This window comes from Nannobrachium achirus (genome assembly GCF_963921795.1).
Source record: "Nannobrachium achirus genome assembly, chromosome: 20".
Classification (NCBI taxonomy): domain Eukaryota; kingdom Metazoa; phylum Chordata; class Actinopteri; order Myctophiformes; family Myctophidae; genus Nannobrachium; species Nannobrachium achirus.
This window is the reverse complement of record NC_137827.1, coordinates 10,316,863-10,344,487: the sequence shown is the minus strand read 5'-3', so window position 1 is coordinate 10,344,487 and position 27,625 is coordinate 10,316,863. Positions and strand designations below refer to the sequence as shown.

Sequence of the window (27,625 nt, the reverse complement as noted above, 5' to 3'; positions counted from 1 at the left end):
AACACATTTAGTATGTTTTTATTTAATTTATTTTATTGCAATGACATCAAAGGACAACTTTGTTTTATACGACAAGGGTTCATATTTTAGAGTGTACTTAGAGAAAAGAAAAGGTGTTAAAATATTTTCATTTACTGCTTTCTATCGTTTTAAATTATTTTGATTTCAGTGGGCTTTTCTTTTATCTAATACAATCTAAAATATGAACCCTTGTTGTAAAAAAAAAAACAGCCCTTTAAGCCTTGTTGTAGTCCTTTAAGCAAACATATTATATTCGAACCTGACATTTTTACAAAAATACAATGCATCTCTAAAAAACAAAAACAAACTAAACAGTAAATTAACAAAGCAAAGTTCGTAGGAAAGAGTATCACCCAAGCTGTCACCCAGGCAGGAAGTAGAAACAATATTTACAGTATATACACACATGCATCAAACAAAGATGAGCTTTTAACACTTTATACAATCATTAACTCAGTCTGTGCAGTGCACCGCCAACCAATGCGGGGATTTGTCGTGCTAGTGACGTTTGCATTTTCATGATTGAGCGACAGCAAACAGGCCAGTGAACAAGGTTCAACCAATCACCTTTAGAGCACTGGTTCTAAACGTGGGTTTCCAGGGAACCAGTAGCAGTCAAAATGGACCCTTTAAAGAGGTGGTGCCATAGTTTTGTACTTTTTCAGTTTTTCATGTGTCTAGGAGGTTGAAAGTACTTCACTAGACCCCCTGGTGTGGTTTTTATGAGAAATTATGTATTATCTTGGTATTTGTTTGTTTTCTCTTGGAGGCTGCCACCTTGTGGTCAAAAGTGTCAGTTAAAAAACACACATACTAAGTATGTCACAGTATCAACTCCTCCCCTAATTACCATTCACCCAACACTGTGGGGTGTGGCTAACTTCAGCTGGGTCACCACCCACCATGCCATCCATGCATACTTAATGAACTGGGGGTGTGGCCACATAAAAACCCAATTTTAACTCTTTCTGTATACTTTTTTGGAAAAAGTCTTCCTCCTAGTATAATCATAATACCTGATAATCATGTTTTAGAGGGGGGGATCATGGCACCACCTCTTTAACACCGATGGGTTGGGATGAGCCGTAAGAGATTCTGATCACAACATCCTTAAATTTCATCTGCCATTTGTAAATCCAACTCCCTATATCAGAGATTCCCATGTCCAAATATTATATGTAAAAAGAAAAAATGCTTACCTTCTTCAACTATGTAAACATTTAAATGACACATCTGTTCAAAACAGAACAGAACCCGGAGAGCTCTCATTCTTCAATGAAACGACTTGTATTGTTAGTAATTAATTCAGAATTGGTACCTCTGTACCAAGAATCACTATAGCACTCCAACATATTGTTACAACTTAAGTCATTCAAGTTGTTTTTCTCTCTTTTTTTAATTCTTTTTCTTTTCTTTTTTTTACAAAACATTAATGATTAGTTTCAGATAAAGTTTGAATATGGTTCAGAGACAAAGCCCACTGAACCTATAGAACAATCTATAACAATATGGAACATAACTGTACAAAGTTTAAAGGTAGTTGTGGTCATCATGTCTTATGTGAAAGAAATACAAATAAAAAAAGTACAGATGATGTTTAATAGAGCAGCATACCGTCTTCTGACACACACACACACACACACACACACACACACACACACACACACACACACACACACACACACACACACACACACACACACACACACACACACACACACACACAGAGTGAGTTGTCTTTGGCTACAAGTTATGCCCAATTTATACTGAAGGTATTATACACTGGTGTCGCGGACCGAGAATAGCCTATCTATAGAGGAATCCACAGAGCGGCGATCATAACTGCAGCGCAACACAGCAGTGCTAACTACACGGCAGCGCTGTTGATTTGTTTATAAGCTCACAAAGGGTTGCGGAACCGACACATTGTGAACTTGGAAGGCGTGCTATTTTCGGTGTGCAACACCGTTGTACACAGCATAGCATAAATTAAGCACTAGGCAGTTTTAGAGCAGAACTGCTTATTAAAAAAAAAAAATCACATTCTAACAAAAGCCATAAAATCTCTGATGGTTTCAGACAGACAGACAGACAGGGTTAGGGTTACATCATTTACAGAAAGAGCCAACAAAACCAAACAGAATCAATTGGAATCAAGGACTTGGGTTCCATGGGAACAAAGTGTTTCTTTTGTGTGTGTGTGTGTGTGTGTGTGTGTGTGTGTGTGTGTGTGTGTGTGTGTGTGTGTGCGTGCGTGCGTGCGTGCCTCTATGTGTGAAGTGCAATACAACAGAGTAACAGAGGGGCAAACTAGCAGAAAATGTAACCAGGACCAAACAAGACAAGGAAATTATGTTGGTAGCTGCTAATTGTTAGTGATTCGGAGACTCGCTCAATATTTACCAAATTAAAGACTTGCACATTCCATCTTGCGGTGGCAACTCATCAAGCTAAAGTAAAGCCCCCTTGCCGCAATCAAGAGTATGCTGGGAAAAATAGAATTATACTAGCTTAATTCGCTTCATAGTGTGAAGACAACACTGTTTAGAGCTGTTGCTTGTGTGTTTCAAAAGTAGAACGGGGCGTTTGGCCTTTTCTTTTGTCCGTTGTTCTGCTCGAAGGTTTCTCTGGAGGATAGCGTGCACTAGAAGCCAGATGTTCCGATGCGAATGCAGAGTGACTTAAGGCTTTTCTTTTTTTACTATGAAGGTTTAACCCAGAACCTTCCATAACCTGGAACCTTCCAGGAACATGTTAAGTTCTATGATTATGATTATAATAAGCACAAGCAGGAGGCATGTCGTAAAAAAAAAGAAAAAAAGAATTAAAAAGGCAAAAATAGACAATCCAAAAGCTCACAGCGCGTCTTATCGCTACACGTAATAGAGCTTAAAGTGTATGTTCTGAGTTTGGGATTCCCCAGAACTACCTCCTGGGGAGCAGGGCCCAAATTACGTTCCAAGAAACGAGAACCGAAACCGAGCTGTAGCGCATGTGGAACCAAAACCCCGGAACCTGTGGAAATAGCCTACATTTCACCGCACGGCGTGGTTCCCTCGGTTCCCCCAGTGCAGGGGCGTCGCACCACATTCTGGGCCCTGGGTACAAGGATTCACTGAGGGCCCCCCCATGAATGTTCTTCATAGGGGGAGGGGGTTCAACCCATTAGTTTGTGCTTTAACTATTGAAAAATAGCAGATATACAAGCTCAAAGCGCGGCACCGAGTGCTGCGCTGCGAGCTTGTATATCTGCTATTTTTCAATAGCTAAAGTATAAAATAATTAAGGCCCCTCAAACTTGGGCCCTAGTAACTCAGTCTCACTTTTCCCCCCCTTGTGACGCCCCTTGTCCAGTGTCAAAGAGCTCTTTAGTGCTACGTGGGAGGAGGAGGGTTGCTGTTGTTCCGGAGTCCCAGCGGAACCAGCCGAGGCATGGGCCTCCACCTGGGCGCCGCGCCGGGCTCCGCCCCTCCCTCACTGGGGGCCTTTTCCACGCTTTGGCCCACGCCTCCTCCGTGATGATGACCCGCCTTCATCTGCAGCAGAGGGGGCGGCGTCAGCGTGTCGCCGCCACCACCGCCGCCGCCGCCTTTGGAAGAAGTGCATTGTGGGCTCTGTAGTTGTTGAGCCTGTACGTTGGACGCGTCGGCAGGAGGAGGAGGAGGAGGAGGAGGAGGAGGAGAGGGGGACCCTGGCTGCGGCTGCATGCTCTCTCCACTAGGGTCGTCGTTCAGCTCCAGCAACAAGGGGCTGAGGGGGGGCTCTTCTCCGGGAGGCGCGGGGCTGAGCGGAGCGTCCGGAACCGCCTGGTCGAGGAACTCCATCTCGCTGGGAGGGGGGCTGAGCGGAGCCTCCGGAGCCGTCTGGTTGAGGAACTCGATCTCGCTGAGGAGAGACTGAAGGTTCTCTTCACCCTCCGTAGTGTCTGTCTCCTTCCCCCGCGAGGCGTTGCCGACCTCCCCCTCCTCCTCCGCCTGTGGAGGCCCCGCTCCAGAGAAGCCAGTCTCCTGTGCGGGGCGGAGGCTCTGCCCTGGGGAGGACGGGGTCTCCGTCTCCTGGCCCGGGAGGCCAGAGCGTGAGAACGTGGGTGACGACGACGACGACGCAACCGGGACGGAGTCCGGAGCGGCGGGTTCCACGTGGACTTTGGTCGGGGCTTGGACTGTGTTCCGTGTGGGGGCTGGGGTGGGGGTGGGGGCGGGGGCAGGAGCGGGTGCAGTGACCTGGGTCCGGACCCCCTCTGGGGTCTGCGTGGAGGATGCTAGGTGAAGGGGAGCGTTGGTACTACTTGCGACCAGCTGCAATGTGCTGCTCTGTGGTTGGACCAGGTTCAACACGGTGGGGAGTCTGGGGACGCCCTGAGCTGTGAATGCACACAACAACAAACAACAACTGTCAGCTAGAGCTAGAATAATCACCTCATGTTAATATGTTATGTAGTTAGTAAGGGTCTGAGGTTAGCAGCAGAGGCAACAGCGGGAAGCACAGTGGCTACTTAACTAGCCGTGAACAATATTCTTTGGATCACATTTGAAGAGATCTTATGTATTTTGAATTCAAAATACATCGGGAGGACCTCTGGATGCAATCGGTCTCACCCTCAGATTGTTTGGTTATGAACAGAGATGAGGAAACAATTATGAATGGCTAGCTAGTTGGTATAGGCTAGCTGGCATTACCTCAGGTAGGCTACCTATCTACCATAATACTTAATACTCATTCATAATTATCAGATTATACATATATCCTATTGTTTTTCGGCACCAAATGCATATCTTTCTCTCTCTCTCTCTCTCTCCCTCCCTTCTACCAGCTCAGTGGCCTTTTGAAGAGAGTGTCTGCCCTGAAACTGGGAGGTCGGGGTTTGATCCCCGGCTGGGTCTGAAAAAAATGGGACCCAGTAGTACCTCCCTGCTTGGCAATCAGCATCACGGGTTGGATTGGGGGTAAGTCCCTGCGACATGCTAGCGTCATGTCCAGAGCGTGTACATTGTACATCAAGCTGCCTCACGCAACAAAAACAGGAGATAGGCTCCTGCCCGATGACTTATAATAATAAACTTTATTTGTGTAAAGTTAGTGGTGTACCTGAGGCTGAGATGTTAGCAACAGTCAGCAGGTGCTGGTGCCTGAACATCTTACCAGGAGATGGGTGAGACAGAGTGAGGGCGGGACCACTGCTACGGACCACCTGATTGGTCAGACCCGGGATGTTGAAGGTGACTGAGGCCACACCTACAGGAACACATTTAGACCAGGATTAGAAATTAATCAGTATTCAGCTGTTGTTCAGGTGATTGACCGAATTCACGTTACGCAACTTCCTGGCGCTGACGTCACGGTAGAAGGGGAAAAACTGCTAATATCCCATAGAGTTAACACAGAAATCGCACATTTAATGCAATTTCCGAATAGTAATGTATAAAATACGGCTAGCATGATCAAGAACACAAGATAGTAAAAGGCACAAAGCGGTATAATTTACTTTACCGTTGGAAATAATGATTTGTTGGCTTTAAGTACAGCTATTTCTATGTTATTTTACCTTCCAAAGCTGACGTCAGCACCAGGAAGTTGCTGAGAAATTCGCTGAGTGCGCATTCGTGGGCGGGCTGTGAATAGGGTCTATTTGCCTGGTGCGGTTTAGTTCAGGTGTAGTACCTGGCATAGTTAAGGTATAGTACATGGTCTAGTTAAGCTATAAGTATAGTCTAGGTGTGGTTGTCTTCAAGACATCACAGGTTAAGAGGGAATAAATTAAATTCTTGGGTGATGTATTCCTTTAACGAGTAGTTCAGGTGTAATATCCTGACGTGTTAAAGGTAAAGACGGACTGCAACAGAACAGTCCGTCCAGACAACAGTTGTCCACTACTCCACTTCCTTATGGTGACCCAGTTCCTTGGGAAACGGTCCAGGAAGGCAGGACATATCACTCGGAGGAATGTGATTTGACGATCGAAATGCAGGCAGGCCGTAACTTATTGTAGACATTAATATGTAAAGATGGGTGGGCTGACCATTGGTGCTCAGTATCACAGCGTCTCTCCCATAGACTGACAAGGCAGTGGCTACGGAAACAAATTTGTGTTCATAGTAGATGAGGTGTCGGCCGGACCTTGTGATTGTCTGAACCGGAGAAACACACTGTCTCTGCCTTGCGGAGAGGACGAACAGGGAGGCGGGGGAAAGTGGTAACCAGCGGCTTACAGGCAGGGAGAAGCTTAAATTGAAGTAGTTGACGTTTATTGACACAGGCCCCTGTCGATCATTCTGACCTCGTGAATTATTAAATAGCGATAATGTACATCACGTTTTTGTTTAGGGGCTGGACTTCTTGTTATAATAATCAAAAACACAGGACTTTTTCACTTTTTTTTTGCCATCTACTGTTACGGCCATATTATCACTAAAGATATGTAAAGATATGCTCTACAAGACTGTGAAAACAAAGTATTTTTGTACTGGTGTAGTCTAGGTGTAGCTGGCCGTAGTACCTGGTGTGTTTGAGTTGTGCAGAAGGGTGGGGTTAGGGAATGCGATGATCTGTTGGGGCATCATCAGGGACATCACAGTAGTCGTGTGGACGGTAGGACTCGTCTCTGCCAGCGGCGTGAACAGCTGCTTACGGCGAGACAGGATGTTGGGGACCGTCCTTGGTCTGTCCCCCTGGGATGGGGAGGGTCGGGGAGAGGGAGAGGGAGGGGGACGGGGAGGACGCTGTGGGGACTGTTGCGATGCTGGCGTGACTGTAAAAAAAAAATGATTTAACCACTTAAACCCCAGCATTGGACAAGCTGCGTCGCATTGTGAGCTTGTCGGTCTGCTATTGTCAGTGGAGCTTTCCCCACAATAACAGAAAACAGATACAACACTAGCATTGAGCCCTGAGGGACTCCGGATATGGGGTTCATGTGGTTAAACACATTTTACATAGTTCAGGAGGGGTGTTCTTCACTAAAACTATGATGACAAAAACAAAAAGAAAACTGAGCTATGATGACCAAAACGTCAGATAAGTGTTTTTCTTTATCTCTCTTGTCCGTTATTGTGACCGAAGGTCGCAGTTTACCATTAGAAACGTCACAGCTTGTCCTCGCATATACGTGTACATATACGTATACATATACGTGTACATATACGTGTACATATACGTATACATATACGTATACATATACGTGTACATATACGTATACATATACGTGTACATATACGTGTACATATACGTGTACATATACGTGTACATATACGTGTACATATACGTGTACATATACGTGTACATATACGTGTACATATACGTATACATATACGTGTACATATACGTGTACATATACGTGTACATATACGTGTACATATACGTGTACATATACGTGTACATATACGTGTACATATACGTGTACATATACGTATACACGTGTATACGGTCTATGGGCAAACCCACAGACCGTAAAAATGTGTCATCGTGATGTCAGGGGAACCACTCTACCAGAAAGGGTTTGCCGCTCTGACATCACGCTCTGGCTTCACCGTGATGTCACACTAACAGAAACCCTTTTATGCCCATATATGGAGTTCCCTGATGTCATCCATATAAATGATGCCCTGTTAGAGAGATCCCTGTGATGCCAGGGGGAACAAATCCCTTTTATGCCCATATATGGAGATCCCTGTGATGCCGGGGGAACAATCCCTTTCATGCCCATATATGGAGAATTCCTGATGTCTACAGCCCTGATGTCTCAGGGCCTCAGGGCGACAAGCGAGGTCGCGCCACAGTGATGCGGACATCACTGTGGCGCGACCTCGCTTGTCGTCCTGAGGCGTCTTACTAGTAAAAATAGTCTTTGGCACTGAAGCTACGAGTGTGCGGCTACTTGATGATCTCCTCTCAAAACTAATTTTACACACGTGTTACAAGAATCATATCCTGCTTCGTAACGAACATTTTATTTATTTACTTATTTATAGTCTGATTTGGGATGTGTTACATCCATTTGTTGCACCTGCAGTGCCCCCAAGCAGTCAATTTGAATTAAACTTTCAGTGTATTTTTCAGGTAGTAGTTATCATAATAATAATAATATTAATAAATGAAACCCTAACGAAGAAAAAGCGTTTATAAAGTGCTTCATGAAGTCATCAGACGTATAGAAATTAAATATTACCATTATGACGTTTTGCATTTATCATCTATAAAATGTACTAAACTAGTGAAAACAGCAGATCTACAAGCACACAACGCCTCGCATCGCGAGGCGTTGTGTGCTTGTAGATCGGCTGTTTTCACTAGATTTGTGCGACGGTCTTGTATGATGAAGCAGGGCAAAAGATGTACACATCTGAAACTTGGAGATACAAGGTTTCTGCCCGACAGTGATGATATTTTAGTGATTATATTGCGAGGAAAACGTTGAGATAACAGCCATTTTGGTTAGAACTGACTGAAAATAACTTTGTACTTAAGAAAAGAAAAAAGCGTTTATAAAGTGCTTCATGAAGTCATCAAACGTATAGATATTAAATATTACCATTATGAGATGCAGACGTTTTGGCTACAGAACAGGACGACGTCTGGCTGCCTGGAGGTCTGGACTCAGCCTGGGGCACAACGGAGCCTGACGCGGGCTTACCGGCAGCACCCTCTGCTGGGTGTTTGGGGGTACTGCGGTCAGGTGTGGACTGCTGTGGCGCGTGTCCTGTGGCGCCGTTCTCAGATCCGTTGTCCTTCTCCAGACTCCTGATTTTACCGGTGATTTTCTGTAACTTCCCTAGGATGCTCTTCTCACTCTTACCTGGACACACATGCACACACGCAGAGTTAGTTATTTACAGCGGTAGTACTCAAATGTTTTACTTGTGTCAATACTGCAATGTAGAAACACTGTTACAAGTAAAAGTTCGGAATTCAAAATGTAATTGAGTAAAAGTACAAAAGTATTGGCATCAAAATGTACTTAAAGTACCAAAAGTAAAAGTACAACATATTTGAATTTGAGTTTGAGTTGTGAGCTTGTAGATCGAGGTATAAAATAGGGCTAAAGTGGTATATGAATGTTTTATAATCTTTCTTTTTTTTAATATAATTTATATAAGTAACTAGTACAATATTTGGATACGAGATGTAGTGGAGTAGAAGTAAAGGTATTGGAAAATTGGAAATACTCAAGTAAAGTACAAATAACTCAAAAGTGTACTTAACTACATCTAACTTTGCACCACTGTATTTAAGTTAATTAATAACTATCCTTTTTTTTATATAGCACCGTTCTAAATGTATGTTTGTACGTAAGTCACAAAAGTGCTGCACAGAGGAATTAGTTACACACTAAAACAAAAGTAAGGACAACTAATTTAAACGGATGCAGATAAAAAGTTGACAGTTAACAACAAATCCAACGGCTAAAGCTGATACATAAATTCAGGGTGCTTCACAAGAATGCTTTTCTGAATCTGAACATAAATTATGTTTTCAGAGGCGATTTAAAGGTTAGATAGTCGCTAATTCATCATTTAATGGACTCATTGTTACCAGACTTGTGGGCGATCTGTCTGATGTACTCGGCTCTCTGGTAGGTGAGACAGGTGTGCAGTTTGTCCAGGCGGTCCTCCTGTTCCGTGAGGTCTTGGATCTCCCTGCGAGCCTGACACAGGACACATTAAAACCTGCCATTAGCGAAAATTAGAAGATCTACAAGTTTGTGTAAAAATATATGCTGTTATTTTAGAAAAAAAAAAGAAATTATAATAATCTTTGAATATATATTTTTCAAAGCAAACCTTTGTAACTCAAATCTCAATGCCTGGAACCCAATAGGGCTGTCACAATTATTACATAATCGTCTAATCACAATTATTTGACATAATCGCAATTATTTTGGGATTATTGCCATAATCGTTTACATGTTGAAAAATGTTTATATATGTTCAAACGTTTAAGAAATAGTGGAAATAGCAACTCTACAAGCTCACAACGTGTCGCAATGCGACGCAACACGCTGTGAGCTTGTAGATCGGCTATTTCCACAATCAATGTTCTTTTTAAAGTTGTCAAATATGTCAGTAATTTCTTTGTATATTAGGTTATGTGTCATATCTGCCATGTGCAACTTCAAAGCCTACAAGCCAAACAGAAATGTAATTGTCAACGACAAAAAAACACCATTAAATCGTAAATCGCACTCATTTGAGTGACAATTAATCGTCAAGTAAAATTTCATAATCGTGACAGCCCTACATGGAAACGATTATGACAAATAATTGCGATTAGATGATTATGTAATAACTGTGACAGGCCTAATCATCTCTTACTAGGGCATTCACCAAATATTTGAATATTCGAATATCAAAGTCACTATTCGACGTTGTTCACCGAAGTCGAATATTCGCTTATTTTAATTTTTTTATTGTTTTCTTTAAAAAAAATATATAGTTCATAAAGCTTGGCGAGATAGGAAGTCATAAGAATGAGTTGTCAATGCACCTGGTGGATGAATTTGTTAATGCTCTATACCAGGGGTTCTCAAACCTTTTTAGGCTGTGACCCCCAAAATAAACATATTTGAACTGGGGACCCCCACCCTGACAAGCACTTGGAATTGTAGGTATTACATTTAATGGGACTCGGTTCCACAGATAAATATTGTGAAAATAGCAGATCTACATGCTCACAACGCGAGGCGTTGTGAGCATGTAGATCGGCTATTTTCACAATGTTCGCCTCTTGCTTACTTAATATTTGACAGTTTGGCCAGTCCTGTCGAATATTCGACTATTCGAATACTTTGAGGTCGAATAATTTGAATACTAAAAATCACTATTCGTTAACTGTTCTGCTGCCGTTGACAGTCCTCACCGTCATTGAAAGGGTTAATACCATGGCGCCGTTGACGGTGAGGACTGTGAATCTTACTGTATATACAGTAAAGATATTATCACTTACTGTACGTCGCTCCGGTCCCGCCCGCATCGGCAATGTCCGCGATTTGTTTACAACGCACGTCGGGCGTGCACGCGAAGTGAAGCTCCTCCATAGTAAATCCATTGAGAGGCCCATAAAGAAACTTCAATAACTCATAAAAGACATTTGTATACAAAAAGGGGGCTCCACTCTGCACACTCTAGACACGGGATGCGCGCAGCCATGTTTCCCTTCTGGACCCACACTGTCATGTGACTAGATGACGTAATCGTTGCCGTCAAGTGATAATCCAAAAAAACAAAAACAACCCCCTTCCAGCCCTTCAAAATAATAGCGGCGGCCTATGGAGGAAACAGCGTGGCACCGAGGCACCAAGCAACCTTCAGATTAAGAGGCACCAATTGTGTTAATGCCCTAGTTCTTACCTCCTGTAGGACGGTAGCTTTAGTGAGGCACTGAGAGTCCATGTTCAGGGTCACCCTGAGGTCGTTGTAGCGAGTGTTGAGCCTCTGACGGTTGCTCTTCACAAAGCTTGCCTGTCTTGATCTGAACAAACAAGATGTTACTTTACATATAAATATGATCGATGCATTAAATACATACAGTATATGACCTAACACAGAGACAAGCCCACATGACCTGCTTATATTGTCACGGTCAGAGGTCATAATTAGAGTTTAGATCAGGGGGGGGCAGGCGTCAGGATTCAAAGTTCCTATGATTGGCCACTAGTTGCGCCGTTCTGGTACCAGAAGCAACATGTTCTCCATAGGATTCCATTCTATTTCCCTGAACTTTTACATTTGATTTTCTTACCTTAACTTTTTCGCCGCCGTTGACAGTCCTCACCGTCATTGAAAGGGTTAATACCATGGCGCCGTTGACGGTGAGGACTGTGAATCTTACTGTATATACAGTAAAGATATGATTACTTACTGTACGTCGCTCCGGTCCCGCCCGCATCGGTAATGTCGGCGATTTGTTTACAACGCACGTTGGGCGTGCACGCGAAGTGAAGCTCCTCAATGTTAAGTCAATGGAGAGGCCCATAAAGAAACTTCATTTAAACAAAATAGCCATTTTGAGACATTTTGCAGCAGATCTAAATGTAAACAAGGCACAAGGCAGGGCGCAGCCATCTTTCCTCTTCTTGTCCCACACTGTCATGTGACTAGATGATGTAATCGTTGCCGTCAAGTGATAATCCAAAAAAACAAAAACAACCCCCTTCCAGCCCTTCAAAATAATAGCGGCGGCCTATGGAGGAAACTGCGTGGCGCCGAGGCACCAAGCAACCTTCAGATTAAGAGGCACTAGATGTGTTAATAAACATTGACACAAGTACTTTATGGTTTCTGTCGCTAGTTTAAAGCCTCGTTTCAATCACCATGATATGCGTTTTGTGAAAATATGGTCCAATTTATGTTATATTTGATATTAAAGCAGGGTATACTGTAGATGGGGCTTGTGATCATAGGCTTGTGATGGTTCTTCTTTGTGTGCTTTATTTGGCAAGCTCAACACCACATTCTCCCAAGTATCCCTGCGGTTGCATGTGACCGTTGGCGGCCAATACTGTAGCATTCGAGATGGTACCATTTCTACCAATGAACGTTGATTTCTACAATGATTGCGGCACCCGTACAAGGGACAAAAAAGCGCCATTTTCGCAACACAGAAACCAATGGCTTAACACCGTCCATTTTTACAGTCTATGGTTTAGATTTAGATTAGATTTCCATGACTCATCCATAATAGGATAATAGGATATCTCAATGGTATATACTGCATGTATATACAGTATATACCTACTTAAACATTTTTAAGTGTGTGTGTGTGTGTGTGTGTGTGTGTGTGTGTGTGTGTGTGTGTGTGTGTGTGACACGCACTGATGACAACAAGCACACTTACCTCTTCATGGCCTGCAGTTTCTCTTTGGCCAGACTCATCAGACTGGTCTCCACGCTCTCTATGTCAATCATCTCCTCATCATCATCATCATCACCGTCATCATCCTGTGACTCACCACCACCATCTTCTTCCTCATCATCACCCTCATCCTCCTCCTGCGACACAAACAGGAATACAGGGAGACGGCGTTCATTTAGACAGTATTCTTTATCTAGTTTCGGTCATTGTCTTTTGAACCAGTAAGCCTCCCTAATCGGGAGATAATCGTCCGTTAGGTCGCATGTATACAAAGCCTCATGGTGGCGCTAGAAGAGGGGCATGTGAGAAAGGGGTGGAGGTTGTGGTTTGGCAGCCAAGGAGTGTGTGTGCAAAGTTTGGCATGGATGGGTGCAACGGTGGTGGAGATAAGAGCAGGGCCAAAAGTGTGACGTGGCGGACATACGGAGGGACTGACTGACAGACAGCCAGTGGAGGTTTTCATAGTAACTTGCGACCTGATGGTCACAATAACATTCTATTTAGTTTTAGTTCAGATTATAGTCACCTGACATGGTCTAGTTTTAGTGCATAAATCAGACATTGCACCAAAAATAAAAGTTAGTCGACTAAATAAACTAAAAATCTTATGATATTTAGTCGACTGAGACATATTTTCGGCAGGCTGTGATGCGCGTCGCAATGCCTGATTTATACCTACCGGAAATAACCGATCTACAAGCTCACAAGAAAAAGTTTAATTTCACTATCATTTCGCTGGCCACGTTCTGCGTTCTTACACTTGTGACGTCAAAGACAAAACGTTTCTTCTTCAGAACAACCTGGTCTTCGTCCGAGGAGTGGGTGACTTCCACGCGTTTCTTCTCGTCCTTCTTCAGAACGGACAGGTCTTCGTTTGAGGAGTGGGTGACTTCCACGCGTTTCTTCTCGTCCTTCTTCAGAACGGACAGGTCTTCGTTTGAGGAGTTGGTGACATCCACGAGTTTCTTCTGCTGCTTCTTCAGAACGGCCTGGTCCTCGTCGGAGGAGTTGTCAGTCTCCTCAGAGGAGGAGTGGTCCGTGTTCTCCTCCAACAGGTCCACCATGGAGTGGCCTGGGTTCTGGACCCGCTGGTACACAGCCTCTCTGCTCTCGCCTGGACACACCACCACACCACACCACACAGGACACAGACAGCATGAGAAGATAAGGCGATGTAAGATGAGATAGGATAGTAGTAGGACACGATAGAATGAGATAGGACAGTAGTAGGACACGATAGAATGAGAAAGGACAGTAGTAGGACACGATAGAATGAGAAAGGACAGTAGTAGGACACGATAGAATGAGAAAGGACAAGAAGGGATGAGATCAGTGCAGTGTTGATTTCGTCGACTAAAACTAGGACGAAAAATGTTTGTCGACTAAGTTTTTTTTCACTTTTGTCGTTGACGATTACATTTCTGTTTGGCTTGTAGGCTTTGAAGTTGCACATGGCAGTTATGATACATAACATAAATATACAAAGAAATTACTGACATATTTGACAACTTTAAAAAGAACATTGATAGTGGAAAAACTAAACAATTATGACTAAAACTAAGACTAAATATATTGCCAATTTCGTCAACAAAATAAAAACTAGACTAAAACGTTAGGGAGGGACTAGTGAAGAAGAGTCATTTTATGTTTGGTTGCTCTCAGGTGTTGCTTGCTGAAAATAGTAGATCTACAAGCTCACAGCTGTGAGCTTGTAGATCGGCTATTTTCAGCACGCAACCAAGTGTAAAATCAGCCATCACAATGGCATCAAGGCCTGCCAAAATATATTTTAGTTGACTAAATCAACTGTAGCTTTAGTCGGCTAAACTCTTATGATATTTAGTCGACTAAAATTAGACTAAACTTAGACTAGACATTTTATTCAAAAGACTATGACTAAAACTAAATCAAAATTTGCTGTCAAAAACAACACTGGTCAAGTGCATGTGCGCCTCTAGATGTGCACGTGCACTTACATGTGCGCATGCGAGCAGAACAGCTGACAGAGTGTGAGAGTCAACTCATGACGATCATTAGAAAATATCTTCTTGAATATTATCTATTTTACTTAAATTTACAGTTTATAGTAGTAGGAAACATTTTAAATCTCAAGGAATGCCTTGAATTATAAGAGCTGTAGGCTATGATAGAAAGAAAGGATGTCAACATACTGCAGATCTAATGGTGGCCGAAACGACGTTTTAAATCATAACTGCTATTAGCATGAGATATAGTACAACAAACAGGGACAGCAGACATCTCAAGTTGACTTGAGATTCAGAATGGAGATTAAGAGAGAAGCACGAGATTGACACAGAAAGCATCCTGGCAACTGACAGGCACAATTAAAAGAAAACACATTCTTATTATGTTTAAATAAGACCGTTAGTATTAGTACCCTGGTCTTGAATTGGTTTGAGGTTAGATATTCGTTTACCATTCATATTGGACACGGTGTCCACCAGCTCGTTTCTCGTCTTCATCAACCGTCTCTTCTCCTCCATCAGCTTCTTGTGCTCGCTGCCCAGAGTCAGGACTGTACTTGCCGCCTACAAACATTTATTACACACATAACAGTCACACTTTAAAAAACAAACAAATAAAAACTGGTAAAAGACAGCATGCAAGGTGTTTATGCAGATGTTTACATTCACACCTTCAGCAGTCACTCCTGATATTGATCAGAAAGCTTGTATGTTTTTCTTTTTGATTAGTGTATAGTTCATGCTTGTACCTTCTATGAGTGACACCACTCATCAATCATACATCACTGTTAAGATCAGTCAACAATAGACAACAGTTTATGTATTTCTTCTTGCCCAATTTGGAGTTATTGAAACATATATCAGAGTAGAGTAAACAAGCTCAAAATATCACTTGTTATCTTGCAGATAGGCCGTTTTCTTTTTTAAGATATGTTTGACAGCTTTTCTGCCCAGATGGTGCACAGTGAAGAGAGACATGAAACAGGGAGAGAGAATCGTGCAGTGACATGCAGCAAATCGAATCAGGAATCGAACCCAGGACTTGCATCAGCCATATGGAATGTTATGTAATAATAAAACATAATAGTTCCTAATTTAATAAGGACATCAAAACAATAAACATGATTTTATTAGCACATGCATTCCATAGGGCTGGACCACACTTGGACAAATGACATCATTAACCTGTGACAGGTGTTGTCCACCTTCAGTAAAATAACCATTTCTAAAATAAATAAAATATTGTAGGTGTTTTAACATTTAACATTTTAGTTATAGAGGGCTAATGATAATGTATTTAGGCATGCTTATAAGCCAGGATCCTTTAACCCATTTAGGCCTGAACACATTATGATGCAATATTTTATGCTTTAAATATAAAAAAATAGCAGATATACAAGCTCACAGCGAGCTTGTAGATCTGCTATTTCTGAAAAACGTGAAAATTAGAATTTTGACCCGATTCTATAAGTGTCTTTTGAATCCTTCTAAGATTTATTTAAAAACCTATGTTTCTATGTCAGCAATCTGGCCAGCCATCGTCAACAAAAAGGTCCTTTTCACTTCAACTGGAGCTCAGTTAGTCTGTTCTTGAGAGACTACTATGTCCAAAATGATATTTATTTGGCCACGGACCCCCATTTCAAAATATCTAGTTCCAGGGACCACCCAGAAGCAAAATTCTGGGTTCGCTTTGAAAATACATATATTCAAAGATTTGCACACATTTTCACGACTTTTTCCAAAAATAGCAGATCTACAAGCTCGCAGCGCGGCACTCGGTGCCGCGCTGTGAGCTTGTATATCTGCTATTTTTCACTGGTTAAAGCATTCAATAATGAGACGGCTGACCTCGTTGAGGACGGTGATTTTGGCGGTTTTGGTTTCGATGAAGCCCAGTTCTTTTCTCATAGCCTGGAACCTGTTGTGCAACTCCACTCTCCTCATCCTCTCTTGGGCGTTGTGACGTTGTAACTTGTCTGTGAGGGACCTCTTCTGCAGACAGGACACACAACGTAAGTTCTTTTATATTTATAGAAAGTATTTAGGCGAGAATTAAAAATCTTCTTTTCCAGTAAGTTCAAACTTGCATGTCTCAATGTCAGTTGCACACAGAGTGATCATTTCTTTCTGGGGAAAAGCTTCAAAGTGCATGCATTTACTCCAAAATGGTTCAAAAACAACAATCAATTTACTTTGGGTATGCTGTGTATTGGCGTTTGTTGGCTAATTATACAGGATTGTTAACAGGTTAAGCTTGAGCGAAATGAACTGACAATGCACATTTAAAACAAACAGGTTTCTCTATGTGCTCTTGTGAACGTACCCCCAAAATTGCTTTCCAACCAGTTGCTGCTATGGAGACTTTTTAACGCGTTCCAAGAACACATTAAGGAATCGAACCCAGTTTCGACTCCTGCTTTGCAAACTGCACTATTGCTGAGAATACTAATACTAACATACAATAATAACAACGATGGTGGGCGCGGTGGCGCAGTCAGTAGCGCTGTCGCCTCACAGCAAGAAGGTGCTGGGTTTGACTCCCGCTGGGGACGCTGTGGGCGCGTTCTCTCCTCCCCGTAATCAGTGCCCATACCCTATGTGAGGTTGGAGAAAGGGCCTTTCTGTGTGGAGTTTGCATGTTCTCCCCGTGTTCCCTAGGGTAGGTACCCTCACAAAAACATGCAGTAATCCTGGTCTCTATACTGCCTCCCCCTGGCCAGCCGGGGCGCCTGATAAGAGGAGAAAGGAACTGGATGGAATAACGTGTTCCTTCCATGTGCTACGTCCGACCAGGGAAGCTCCCCCTATCAGGTGATAAGAAGCAACCTGCACACTCCTCATGCACTGAAGGAAGCATGAGCTCAATTCAGGGCCCTCCCCAGGTTGGCAGAGGGAAGGTAATGCCCAGGATTACAGCTTAGGCATTGGCACCGGGGTGAAAAAATGGGTTAAAAACTTGAGGGATAAAAAAAATGTAGGAAAAATAAATACTAATAACGATGGTGATGAGGCTCTTACCACATGATGCTCATCGTCGCCATCGCTGTCCGAGAGGAATCGCTGTCGATTTGGAGAATCAATCCAGCGTTTTGAGGCGAGAACATGGAGAATGCAGAGTAGACTTAATCATAAATTGGCTGAGAATGCAATACCACTCTATGCTATGAGAGCTGCTGGGTTCTGCTGGGGAGACTGGATGACAGGGGCATTTCTGCCTAATAGACCCCATGGACCATACATGGGCAACTGGCGGCCCGGGGGCCACATGCGGCCCCCACCTTCACTTAATGTGGCCTGCAGGTTGATACCGGAATACTGATATATTATTGATTTCAGCTGTTACAATTCTGCTTTAATTCCTTCAGTCCATTTAGTAGTTTAATGACTAGTATAGTAGTATTAAAATGTTTTTTTTTTTTTATGTTCAATGTATTTGTATTCAAGTTCATAAAGTTGACATGAGTATATAATTAAATGTGTTTGAAATTAAATCAAAATGTTACATTTCAGGATTCCAATTAAAAAAATAACAACAAATTATTCAGGATTCCAATTCTGCGATGCGTTTTGAGCTTGTAGATCTGCAATTTTTTGCTTCTTTTGTATGAGATACTAGAATGCATAAGTAGGACATAGCAATATGCCATGTGGCCCTCTGGAGTGAAGGTGGAAATATAGTGGCCCTCGCCATCATCAAAGTTGCCCACCCCTGCCATGGACAGTCATTTGGGTTATATAAATAGGAGGACAATGAGCCTAAGATGTTATTTAGTCTGGAGTTGTCCTTTAAGCTTAAGCGAAATGAACTGACAACGCACATTTAAAACCAACACACTTCTCTCTATGTGCTCTTGCACACCTACCCCCGGAATTATGGAGAATTTATTAACGCATTCCACAAACACATTGAGAAATCGAACCCAGTTCCAACTCCTGCTTAAGTGCAAACTGCACTATTGTGGAGAATACCAATACTACTACAACACTTAATAATTAATAATGACAACGATGGCGATGCAGCTCTTACCACAGGATGCTTGTCGTCGCCATCGCTGTCCGACAAGTCAACCGTCATGTCTGACGAGTTGTCCGTCTCTTCGCTCGAGTCGCTCGACAGATCCACCGTCTCCAACGGCGTGCTCTTCGTGTGCACGATCTCCACCTCCAGGTCAGAGTCCGAGTCCAAGATCTCCACTTCCTCGCTGACGTCCAACGGGATTTGCCATCCGTCGGCCGGGTCCACGCCGCCGCTCGCCCTCTCCACGGGAACCTCCTGGATGTAGGGGTGGGCGATATGGTGATAAATATCGTTGAGACCATACAATGTCTCCACGATACGCCTTTTCAGAGATATCGTATACATTGTGATACAATGAGGGAGCCTTATAACAAATCCTGTTGAATTGTTAATACAGAGATTCACTGCAGAATTCATTTAAACCTGTATTTTGGTCTATATCAGTAGTTCTCAAACTATACTGTACAATGTCACGGTCTCCCTTAACTGACAGTATACAAATGAAACCAAATGGACCCATTTGGTTTAAGGGTTTAAGGGTCCATTTGGTTTCATTTGTACACTGTCAGAGTTACATACTTGTGAGGGTCTATTTAGACCTCCCAAAAGGAACCAAGAGAGTCCCTGGACCCCACTTTGAGGACCACTGGTCTGTTACTCCTTTTTCTTTTAGTTTGTGTTACCTTGTAGTGGTTGTACTGTACAGTAACTTGAAAAATAACCATAAAAACCAACATGATAAAGAATCGTGATGAGATTGTGTATCGTGACACCTCTTGGAAAAATATTGTGATATTGTATTTTTCCATATCGCCCACCCCTACCTGGACGTCGTCGTCGTCTTCGTCTTCGCCCACACAGACGATGTCCAGATCCACCAGACCTTGGGCCGGCTCTTGGCCCGCCAATCGGGCGGCAGGCGCGGCCAGAGGAGCCGGAGCCTGGCCAGCGACGGCGACGGAGCCCCTGGCTTCCTTTGGGGCCTGGATGTCATTTAATAACAATACAATACATGGTTCACGATACGATACATGGACGATATTGGTTCATTCATGGCATTACGATATGATTCGATTCAATGATTTAAAATCGATATAGTAACTATTTAGCAAAGAAATGTAATCTGTGTGAAACGTGTCAATAGTGCATGTTTTTTTAAGGGAAAATCTATTATGGATATAAATAAGTAAACACTTGTGATTCTCTTCCTGTACCTTGACATAAACACAGATATTACACACATTTGTCGATAGACCAAGAGTAGCTATTAGTAAAAAAAAAAGTAATTAGACCCCTCTTTTTAATTTTCCCTCTTAAAATTTTGCCCTAAAATCATGCAAATCGGTACACAGTATGTCTACACTCATCTCATCAACATGGATCTGTACCATCTAGCGCCACCATCAGGCCGATTTTTTCAAACACATTTTTGGACACTGCTCCTACACATTTTGCCCTAAAATCACGCTGTGACCTGACGGTCACTTATCTCCCGATTAGGGAGTCTTACTGGTTAATTAAAATTAAAAAGGCAAAATACTTAGTTTCCATACAATCGATTATTTGCATTGCAAAACAAGTCGATCAGTTGATACCGATTATCTGCATTGTAAAACGATATGATACAAAACGGTACGATATTTAGCTTTTGCACATCGATATAGTAGATCATCATTAGCAAATTAAAATCGTTACACCCCTACCTGAATGGGACTCGTTATTGGGACCGGGCCGACCAGCCTGGCGGGCACGGCGCCAGACCCCGGGCCTGCGGACGGCACGATGGAGACGACGTTGAGCGGTGGTGGTGGCGCCGGGGGCTGCGTGATGAGGGCCCCCTGTCGGGGCGGAGGCTGCAGGAGGGTGAAGGAGCCCGTGGAAGCCATCACCTTGGTCTGGGGCTGCTGGGGGGGAAGCTGTGCACACTTGATGAGTAAAGGCTCCTTGTTTTGGTTGGTGGGCAGGATCTTCAGCGTGCACGTGCCCTTCTGGCCCAGGAAGCTGGAGGAGCCCACGGGGACGAAGGACTGCAGGCCGGAGAGAGGGGTGGCCGCGGTCGTCGTGGGAGAGATGGTGTTGGAGATGTTGAAGGAGTGGAGTCCGGAGATGGAGGCGGAGGAGGTGGTGGTCGTGGGAGTGATGGTGTTGGAGATGGAGAAGGACTGCAGTCCGGAGATGGAGGCAACGGTGGTGGTGCTTGTGGGGGTGATGGAGTTGGTGGAGAGGACCAGAGGCTGGGGTTGGTGGGCGAAGCGGACCTGCATGGGCGCTGGAGGGGGGGGCCGGGGGGGCCGCTGAGGGACGGCGGGCCCGGGCGCCTTGCTGGGGACCAGAGATATGGTGGCTGTAGGCCCTTGGTTAGGTCCTGGAAGAACAACAACAGTTTAGATCAGGGCATTAACGACTTGAGTCGACTCGACTCAGTAAAAAGCTGAGTTGAAGTCGACTTTATCGTTCGATGGCGTACATCATCACATCACACACGACCCCCCGATTATTTTGGGGGGTCCCCAGATGATTAACTTAATGTGAAACATGGTTTTCTCACTCAACTGTAAACAAACCAACATAAAGTTTAAGTGTATAGAGGGTATCTGCACATTTCTAAAGTGCCAATTTAAGGACCTTTTAATACCTCTAAAGTGGCAAATTAAACATTGTCCAATATATAATATTGGACAATGTTTAATTATGTTGTGTTTAATTATGTTTAATCAATAATATATAATTGTCAAATATATAGAGGCAGAAATTGTGAAAATAGCAGATACACATGCTCACAACGCCTCGCAATGCGAGGCGTTGTGAGCATGTTGATCTGCTATTTTCACAATATAACGTTTTTTTTTTTTTTTTTTTTTCAACTTTTACTTTCGACTTTCTCTGGTGTGAGTCGACTTGTCGACTTTTTCGTGTAATGCCCTGGTTTAGATCTCTTATCCAGAGGTCGGCATCGTAAAGACCAACCAACAACACGGTGGGTTTAGTCAAAATGTAAAATATAAGTGATACAATGTATTAACAATGATCTGGTGCGTGCGTTCGTCTGACCCACCCTTGGTGACCACCAGGTTAGGGTTGAGGGCTCGGAGCTGGCTGAGTGGGATCAGCTGGACCAGTCGGCCGTCGGGCTTCTGGTAGAGCAGGGTCCCGTGGCTGCCCGCCCCGCCGGTCACCTTGTGCACCACCAGCTTCTGGCTGGGCGGCGGCATGGGCACGCTCATGGTGCCCTGCAGGACGCCCGCCGGCCCCCTGGCCCCCGCCGGCGTGGGGACCAGCAGCACCTGGCTCATTGGCTGGCTGCTGGGCACGGGGTTTGCCAGGGAGGACGCTGCGGTGCCGCCGGAGGCCGTCGGGGAGGACAGGAGGCTGGGCTCTGCTGCAGAGAGACATTGGACAATGGACGATTGTCACAACGTTAGCTCATCCAGACCTGGAACACATCTGTTTAACCGCCATTATTTTATACTTAGAAGGCAATCGTAGCCAATCAGGAGGGAATATGGGAAATGGGACAGACCCATGCTGATGACATGACTTTAGAGATACTATGTACCACTTTGCGTGATTTTAGGCCAAAATGTGTTGGAGCGGTGTCCAAAAATGTGTTTTGCAATAATCGGCCTCATGGTGGCCTCAAGGAGTGTGTGTGCAAAGTTTGGCATGGATAGAGGCAACGGTGGCAGAGATATAAATTGGGGAAAAGTCTGATGTGACGGACAGACTGACTGACAGACTGACAGCCGGTGAAGGTTTTGAAAGTAACTACGACCTGGCGGTCGCAATCAAATACGATGTACTGTGTAATGACATGAAAATGTATATTGAAATATTGAGAAATATTATATTAAACTTTCACTTATCAACGGTTTAAAATGTCACAAATAAACATAAAAATATAGACAAACTGTGTCAGTGAGATATTGAATATGGCATTTCATTACAACTCTGGTAATATCAGTCAACTGTAACCACAATGAACACCAATGGTGACACCTAGTGGATGTAAATCTCACACAACATCCTCACAACACAATCACAACACAACAGAGACACAAATACACTAATAGACAGCACCACGACGAAATAAACACAGCATAAAACACACCAGCATTGCAGGCCAGCATTGGGCAAAAGCAGATGATACAAAGGAAAGGGTTTGGAGAGGAGATGGACATACATACATGTGACATGCTGTGGGAGAGATGGACACAGGCTGCTTGTATAATCATAAATTACAATTTTAGTTGAAGCAGTATTACAAAGACTGATTGATTTGGATTTCTGGTTATGGATTAAAGGCGAAAGTGATCAATTCTTGTTAAAGCAAGCGTCAAATAGCTCTACATTCTGATAGCAATCATTGCTATAGTGTGCTTGGTCAGTAACAAGGGGTCTCCCTGTCTTTTCAGGGCTTTAGCAAATTAAGGAATGCCAATTTTAGCCAATTAGGAGAGACAAGAGAAAAAACATAGCAGAAAAAATTGGAACAGACACATTGCAAAATGTAATCACTTTTTCTCCTGACTGGATATACCAACCAAAAAAGATACTTTCTGTTTACTAAAGAACTGGAGAGACAGGGAGACCCCTGTTACTGAACAAGCACTCAAAAAGGTACAATAACATAGTTTCCCCCCAAATTATTAAGTGATGTAGCAATTGTGATAAATGACAGATACAACAGAACAAAGTACACGTCTAAATGATAATCCAAGACGTACATCAGACAAATCATACTGGCCAGATGAATAGACCTGGAACACATCTGTGTCTCTAGATTTTAACCACTTTAACCATTATGTTATGCTTTAACTATATATATTTGATATATAGAAAATCTTTGAATGCATATATTTTTAGAGCAAAGCAAATCTTTCTTTCTCTTGGTCCCCGGCACCAAACATTTTCAGATGGGGGTCCGCAGCCAAATATACCAATTTGGGGGTCCCTGAATATGAAAAAGGTTTGTGAACCAATGGCCTAATGTCTACAGAGAGGAGAGACTCCCCTAATTCCCCCCCGCTGCGACAGGGGGAAAAGCCAGAAAAGGGCGGCACAGCAAAGAGGCAAAGGGCAGCCAACAGGAAGTGCGATGTGGTCTGAAATAGGCTCAGACTAGGCGTACCAACGGAGGTCTGTGCCACCCTCACAGGGGTGTTTCAGTTTCAGACAAGCGCAGCGATAGAAATCAGTTTGAATGCTGGTGTGAACTTGTTGCAAAGTGTGACTGCTGTGAGACTCAATATACACTCATACATGTCATTGTTGATATTGTTGAAAGTCTGTCTGTGGGTTTTTACAAATATTTAACCTGCTAAAAGTATTAGCAAGAGCTTGTTACTGAATAACAACTCTATTGGAGCCAGTGGCTTCCACCCGATAACGAAGATAATATATGCCTCCTTTGAGAATTCGATTATGCCAACATTGCCCCAAAATAGGGACACCAGGGTTAATGCCTTGTGGATAAATATGTTTTTTTATCTTATTTTATCGTTGCTGTCGGGCAGCAACCTCACATCTCCATATTATTAGTTGTTTGCGTCTTAACACCCTACGTGATCTACAACGTCACACAAAAGCATTAAAAAAGTAGCAGATCCACAAGCTCGTTTTTGAGCTCGTCGATCCGCTACTTTCGCCGCCTTTTGAACTATGAACGCTGAAAAGTTAAACGTTTTTTCTTTGGAGATTAACGAGGTTTCCACCCGACAGAGACGTTTGGTCTTAAAGAATACCTGAGACAGAGGCGGGGCTAACGGACACGGGTACGGGTCCGGGTACGGGTACCACCCTGATGGGACTGGCCCCTGCTCCTCCCTGTGGGGCTGGGAAGACGGTGGTGACCAGCTGAACCTTCTGGCTCTGAGCCGCTCCGCCGCCACCTCCACCTCCACCTCCACCTCCACCCTTTACCTGCCCCGCCACAGAGCCATGCAGCAGGGAAGACACGTGGCCGAGCGGAGGCATAGGCGGACCGCCAGGGCGGCGAGCGGAGGTCGTTGGACCTGACGAAGGCAGAGGGACTGCAGGGAAAATCGACAATGGTTTTCAGACCAAAAGGTTTGTCTTCAATAAGAACAGCAGTGTTGAGGTCCTTTACACACCGGGGACATCGCTTCTCTGCGCACGGTAGAGATGCGCGGATAGCGGTTTTAGCCGCGGTGGACCGCGGTGATCCGCGGTGCAGTCGGATTTGGATCAATCAAATATAATTATTAGTTAATTTCGGATATCCGCGGATGAAATAATGCAGGAAATAGATTATGGCCTAATATATCTATCAATAAAAAGCGAAATCTAGGTATGCTTGTGTCTGTGTTAGTGTGTGTTATTTTGTATAATTTGTAAAGTAACCATCATTTTTCATGAGGCAATGTGCAGTCCACGATACAACTAAACAGCTGTGTCCACTTAAACGGCATCACGGCATGCATCGTCGCACTCACCTCTGGTCGCGCTGGCGCTGCGCTAAAAAGTGAATCTCTCTCAGCCCCCATAGTCCATATTGTAAAGTACTGTACAGTAGGTAAGTTAAACTTCCCACTAAGTTGTGTTTGTTCCTCTCTTTCGCTCTCTCCCTCGCTCTCTCTTTCTCTCGTGTGTCTGACTCTGTCTGCCTGCATGTCTGTCTGCATCGACGCGCAGCACCGACTCCAAAAAAAAAAAAAAGAAAGAAAAAAAGACGAACGGAGACATTCCGTAGGCTAGATCAATGCATTTCTGTGATCGCACAACTAAGAAAACTAACAGGGAATAGCCTACCAGAAAATAATAGACTATTAGCCTAATAATAAGGGTAATAATAATAATAGCCTACTTTTGAAGTTGCGTATGAGGATGGTGCGGATTTATAAATTGGATGATATAATTAATGCGGTTGGATAATGGGCGGATAATGAATTTGCGCGGATGGATTCGGATGACTTCAGAAGCCTATCCGCGCATCACTAGCGCACGGACAACTCAGCCATGCCAAAAGGCGTCGTTGACTTGACTGTAGAGTGGGTCCTCTATCCCTAGCAATAGCTTCCCCCTTCCAAATATGGATATCGCATCCATAGCAGCTCACGTGCAGCGTTCATTAACAACCATACAATTACTATAGAAATGCTTTGGCAGAATGGCATCTTTACTGTAGCAATGCATGGCAGACTGGCACTGCCAGCTCAAAAGGCGTTCTCACCGGACACCCCGCCTAAAGCAAAACACAGTTTTTGTTGTTTGGAATGAGGCATCGTATAATGTATTCATCACGGGTGTGTAAAGACCTCCGCTGTTCCATAACCTGTATTTTGCTTTTTAAACTGTTCTGGAATTCACAGAAAACACATCTACTGTTAGGACCAGGCCTGGAATTTTGTCATTTTAGGGGCAAGGCCACATTTTAGGGCACAAAGGCCAAATGCCAGGGCAGGAAGGCCATCAAATAAAACAATATTTTAGTCCATTGAAATAATTTGTTGAATTTAAGGGTTAGGGATGATAAACTAATCTGCAGTGAAATAGATAAATAATGGTATTTACAATCTGATCCATGCTCAGCCCTGCACCAATCAAAGTCACTGGATTGGTTTAAAGATGGGGACTCGGGGGAGTTAAGATTTCAGAATCTCAACAAAAGACACTGGTGTCTACATGACAAGAAATAGACACCGGTGTCTACTGTCTACATATTGAAAGAGACAGAGGAGAAAGTGGTACAGTCAACGGGGGCATTAAGGCCACTGTGGCCTCAGGTCAGCCATTGGTTTGAGGGGCACAAGGCCAAACTGAGGGGCAACGGCAGCCATGGCCTTCATGGCCTCCATGAAATTCCTGCCCTGGTTAGGACAATAAACAGTTGAATCTCACACACACACACACACACACACACACACACACACACACACACACACACACACACACACACACACACACACACACACACACACACACACACACACACACACACACACACACACACACACACACACACACACACACACACACACACACACACACACACACACTCAAGAATCCAGAATCGCACAATGCCTTTGAATTAGGGGTGGGCGATATGGTGATAATTATCGATGAGACGATACAATGTCTCCACGATATGCCTTTTCAGAGATATCGTATATATCGTGATACAATTGAGGGAGCCTTGTAAAATCCTGTTGAATTGTTAATACAGAGATTCATTGCAATTTAAACCTCCATTTTGGTCTAAATCAGTAGTTCTCAAACTTTAAAATGTCAAGGTCTCCACTTACATACTTGTAAAGTTCAATTTAGACCTCCCAAAAGGAACCCAGAGAGTAACCATAAAAACAAACGTGAAAAAGAATCGTGATAAAATCGTGTATCGTGATACAGCTTGGGGAAATATCGAGATATTGAATTTTTCCATATCACCCACCCCTACTTTCAATACCCCAAAACACCCCGGTCCTCACCTGTCGTCGTCTGTGCCATTTTGAGAGTGATGGTGGTGGTGGAGGGGGGTGGCGGTCGTCATGGCAACGCTCATGGGCGGAGCCTGGCTAGCGCTGGGGGAGGAGGAGGAGGAGCCACCAGAGGCCGCCCTCACCGCGGCAGGCTGGGGGGGTTTGGGGGGGCTCTTGCCCGCCGCCCCCACCCTGCCTGTCAGGTAGGCTGCCAGGCGGTTGGCCGGGTGCAGGGAGCCCATGCCGCCCAGCTGGATCTTCGCCAGCGGGTAGGCCTTCCCGTTCACCTGGATGCATCACACAGTCAGGGTTCCCAC

At 43.9% G+C, this 27,625-nt stretch overlaps 2 protein-coding genes across 4 annotated transcripts in view; both read right to left on the bottom strand.

Moving 5' to 3' along the window:
* Window positions 1-38: 38 nt before the first annotated feature.
* Window positions 39-27,472, bottom strand: LOC308305393 (uncharacterized protein). 3 transcript variants are annotated; one of them, XM_080750190.1, is made up of 17 exons: window positions 27,318-27,472; window positions 24,615-24,902; window positions 21,929-22,252; window positions 20,577-21,238; window positions 19,698-19,856; window positions 18,883-19,128; window positions 17,874-17,915; window positions 16,704-16,847; window positions 15,305-15,416; window positions 13,626-13,981; window positions 12,850-13,004; window positions 11,364-11,484; window positions 9,550-9,661; window positions 8,549-8,812; window positions 6,518-6,769; window positions 5,110-5,256; window positions 39-4,384 (listed from the first exon to the last, which is right to left on the bottom strand). In XM_080750190.1, exons 1-17 carry the CDS (start codon window positions 27,334-27,336, stop codon window positions 3,396-3,398), a joined length of 4,392 nt encoding a protein of 1,463 aa, XP_080606316.1. In that variant the 5' UTR covers window positions 27,337-27,472; the 3' UTR covers window positions 39-3,395. The 3 variants fall into 3 exon arrangements, with proteins under 3 accessions (XP_080606316.1, XP_080606318.1, XP_080606317.1); XM_080750192.1 differs by having other exon boundaries at window positions 5,164-5,256; XM_080750191.1 differs by lacking the exon at window positions 17,874-17,915.
* The window catches only part of mgaa (MAX dimerization protein MGA a), a gene marked incomplete at its 3' end in the record, with an annotated part of 28,629 nt that continues 28,408 nt past the window's right edge, over window positions 27,405-27,625 (bottom strand). Inside the window, exons 18-19 of the mRNA XM_080750820.1 lie at window positions 27,452-27,595; window positions 27,405-27,410 (exon numbers count right to left, since the gene is read on the bottom strand). Coding sequence (XP_080606946.1) covers window positions 27,405-27,410; window positions 27,452-27,595 — 150 coding nt within the window. The remainder of the gene's footprint in view (window positions 27,411-27,451; window positions 27,596-27,625) is intronic.

Coding starts and splice junctions, on each gene's coding strand:
- LOC308305393 (XM_080750190.1), bottom strand. Junction 19,857..20,576: donor CAATAACGAGTCCCATTCAG/GTAGGGGTGTAA, acceptor AATGACATCCAG/GCCCCAAAGGAAGCCAGGGG. Junction 13,982..15,304: donor CACCGTGTCCAATATGAATG/GTAAACGAATAT, acceptor TGGTGTGTCCAG/GCGAGAGCAGAGAGGCTGTG.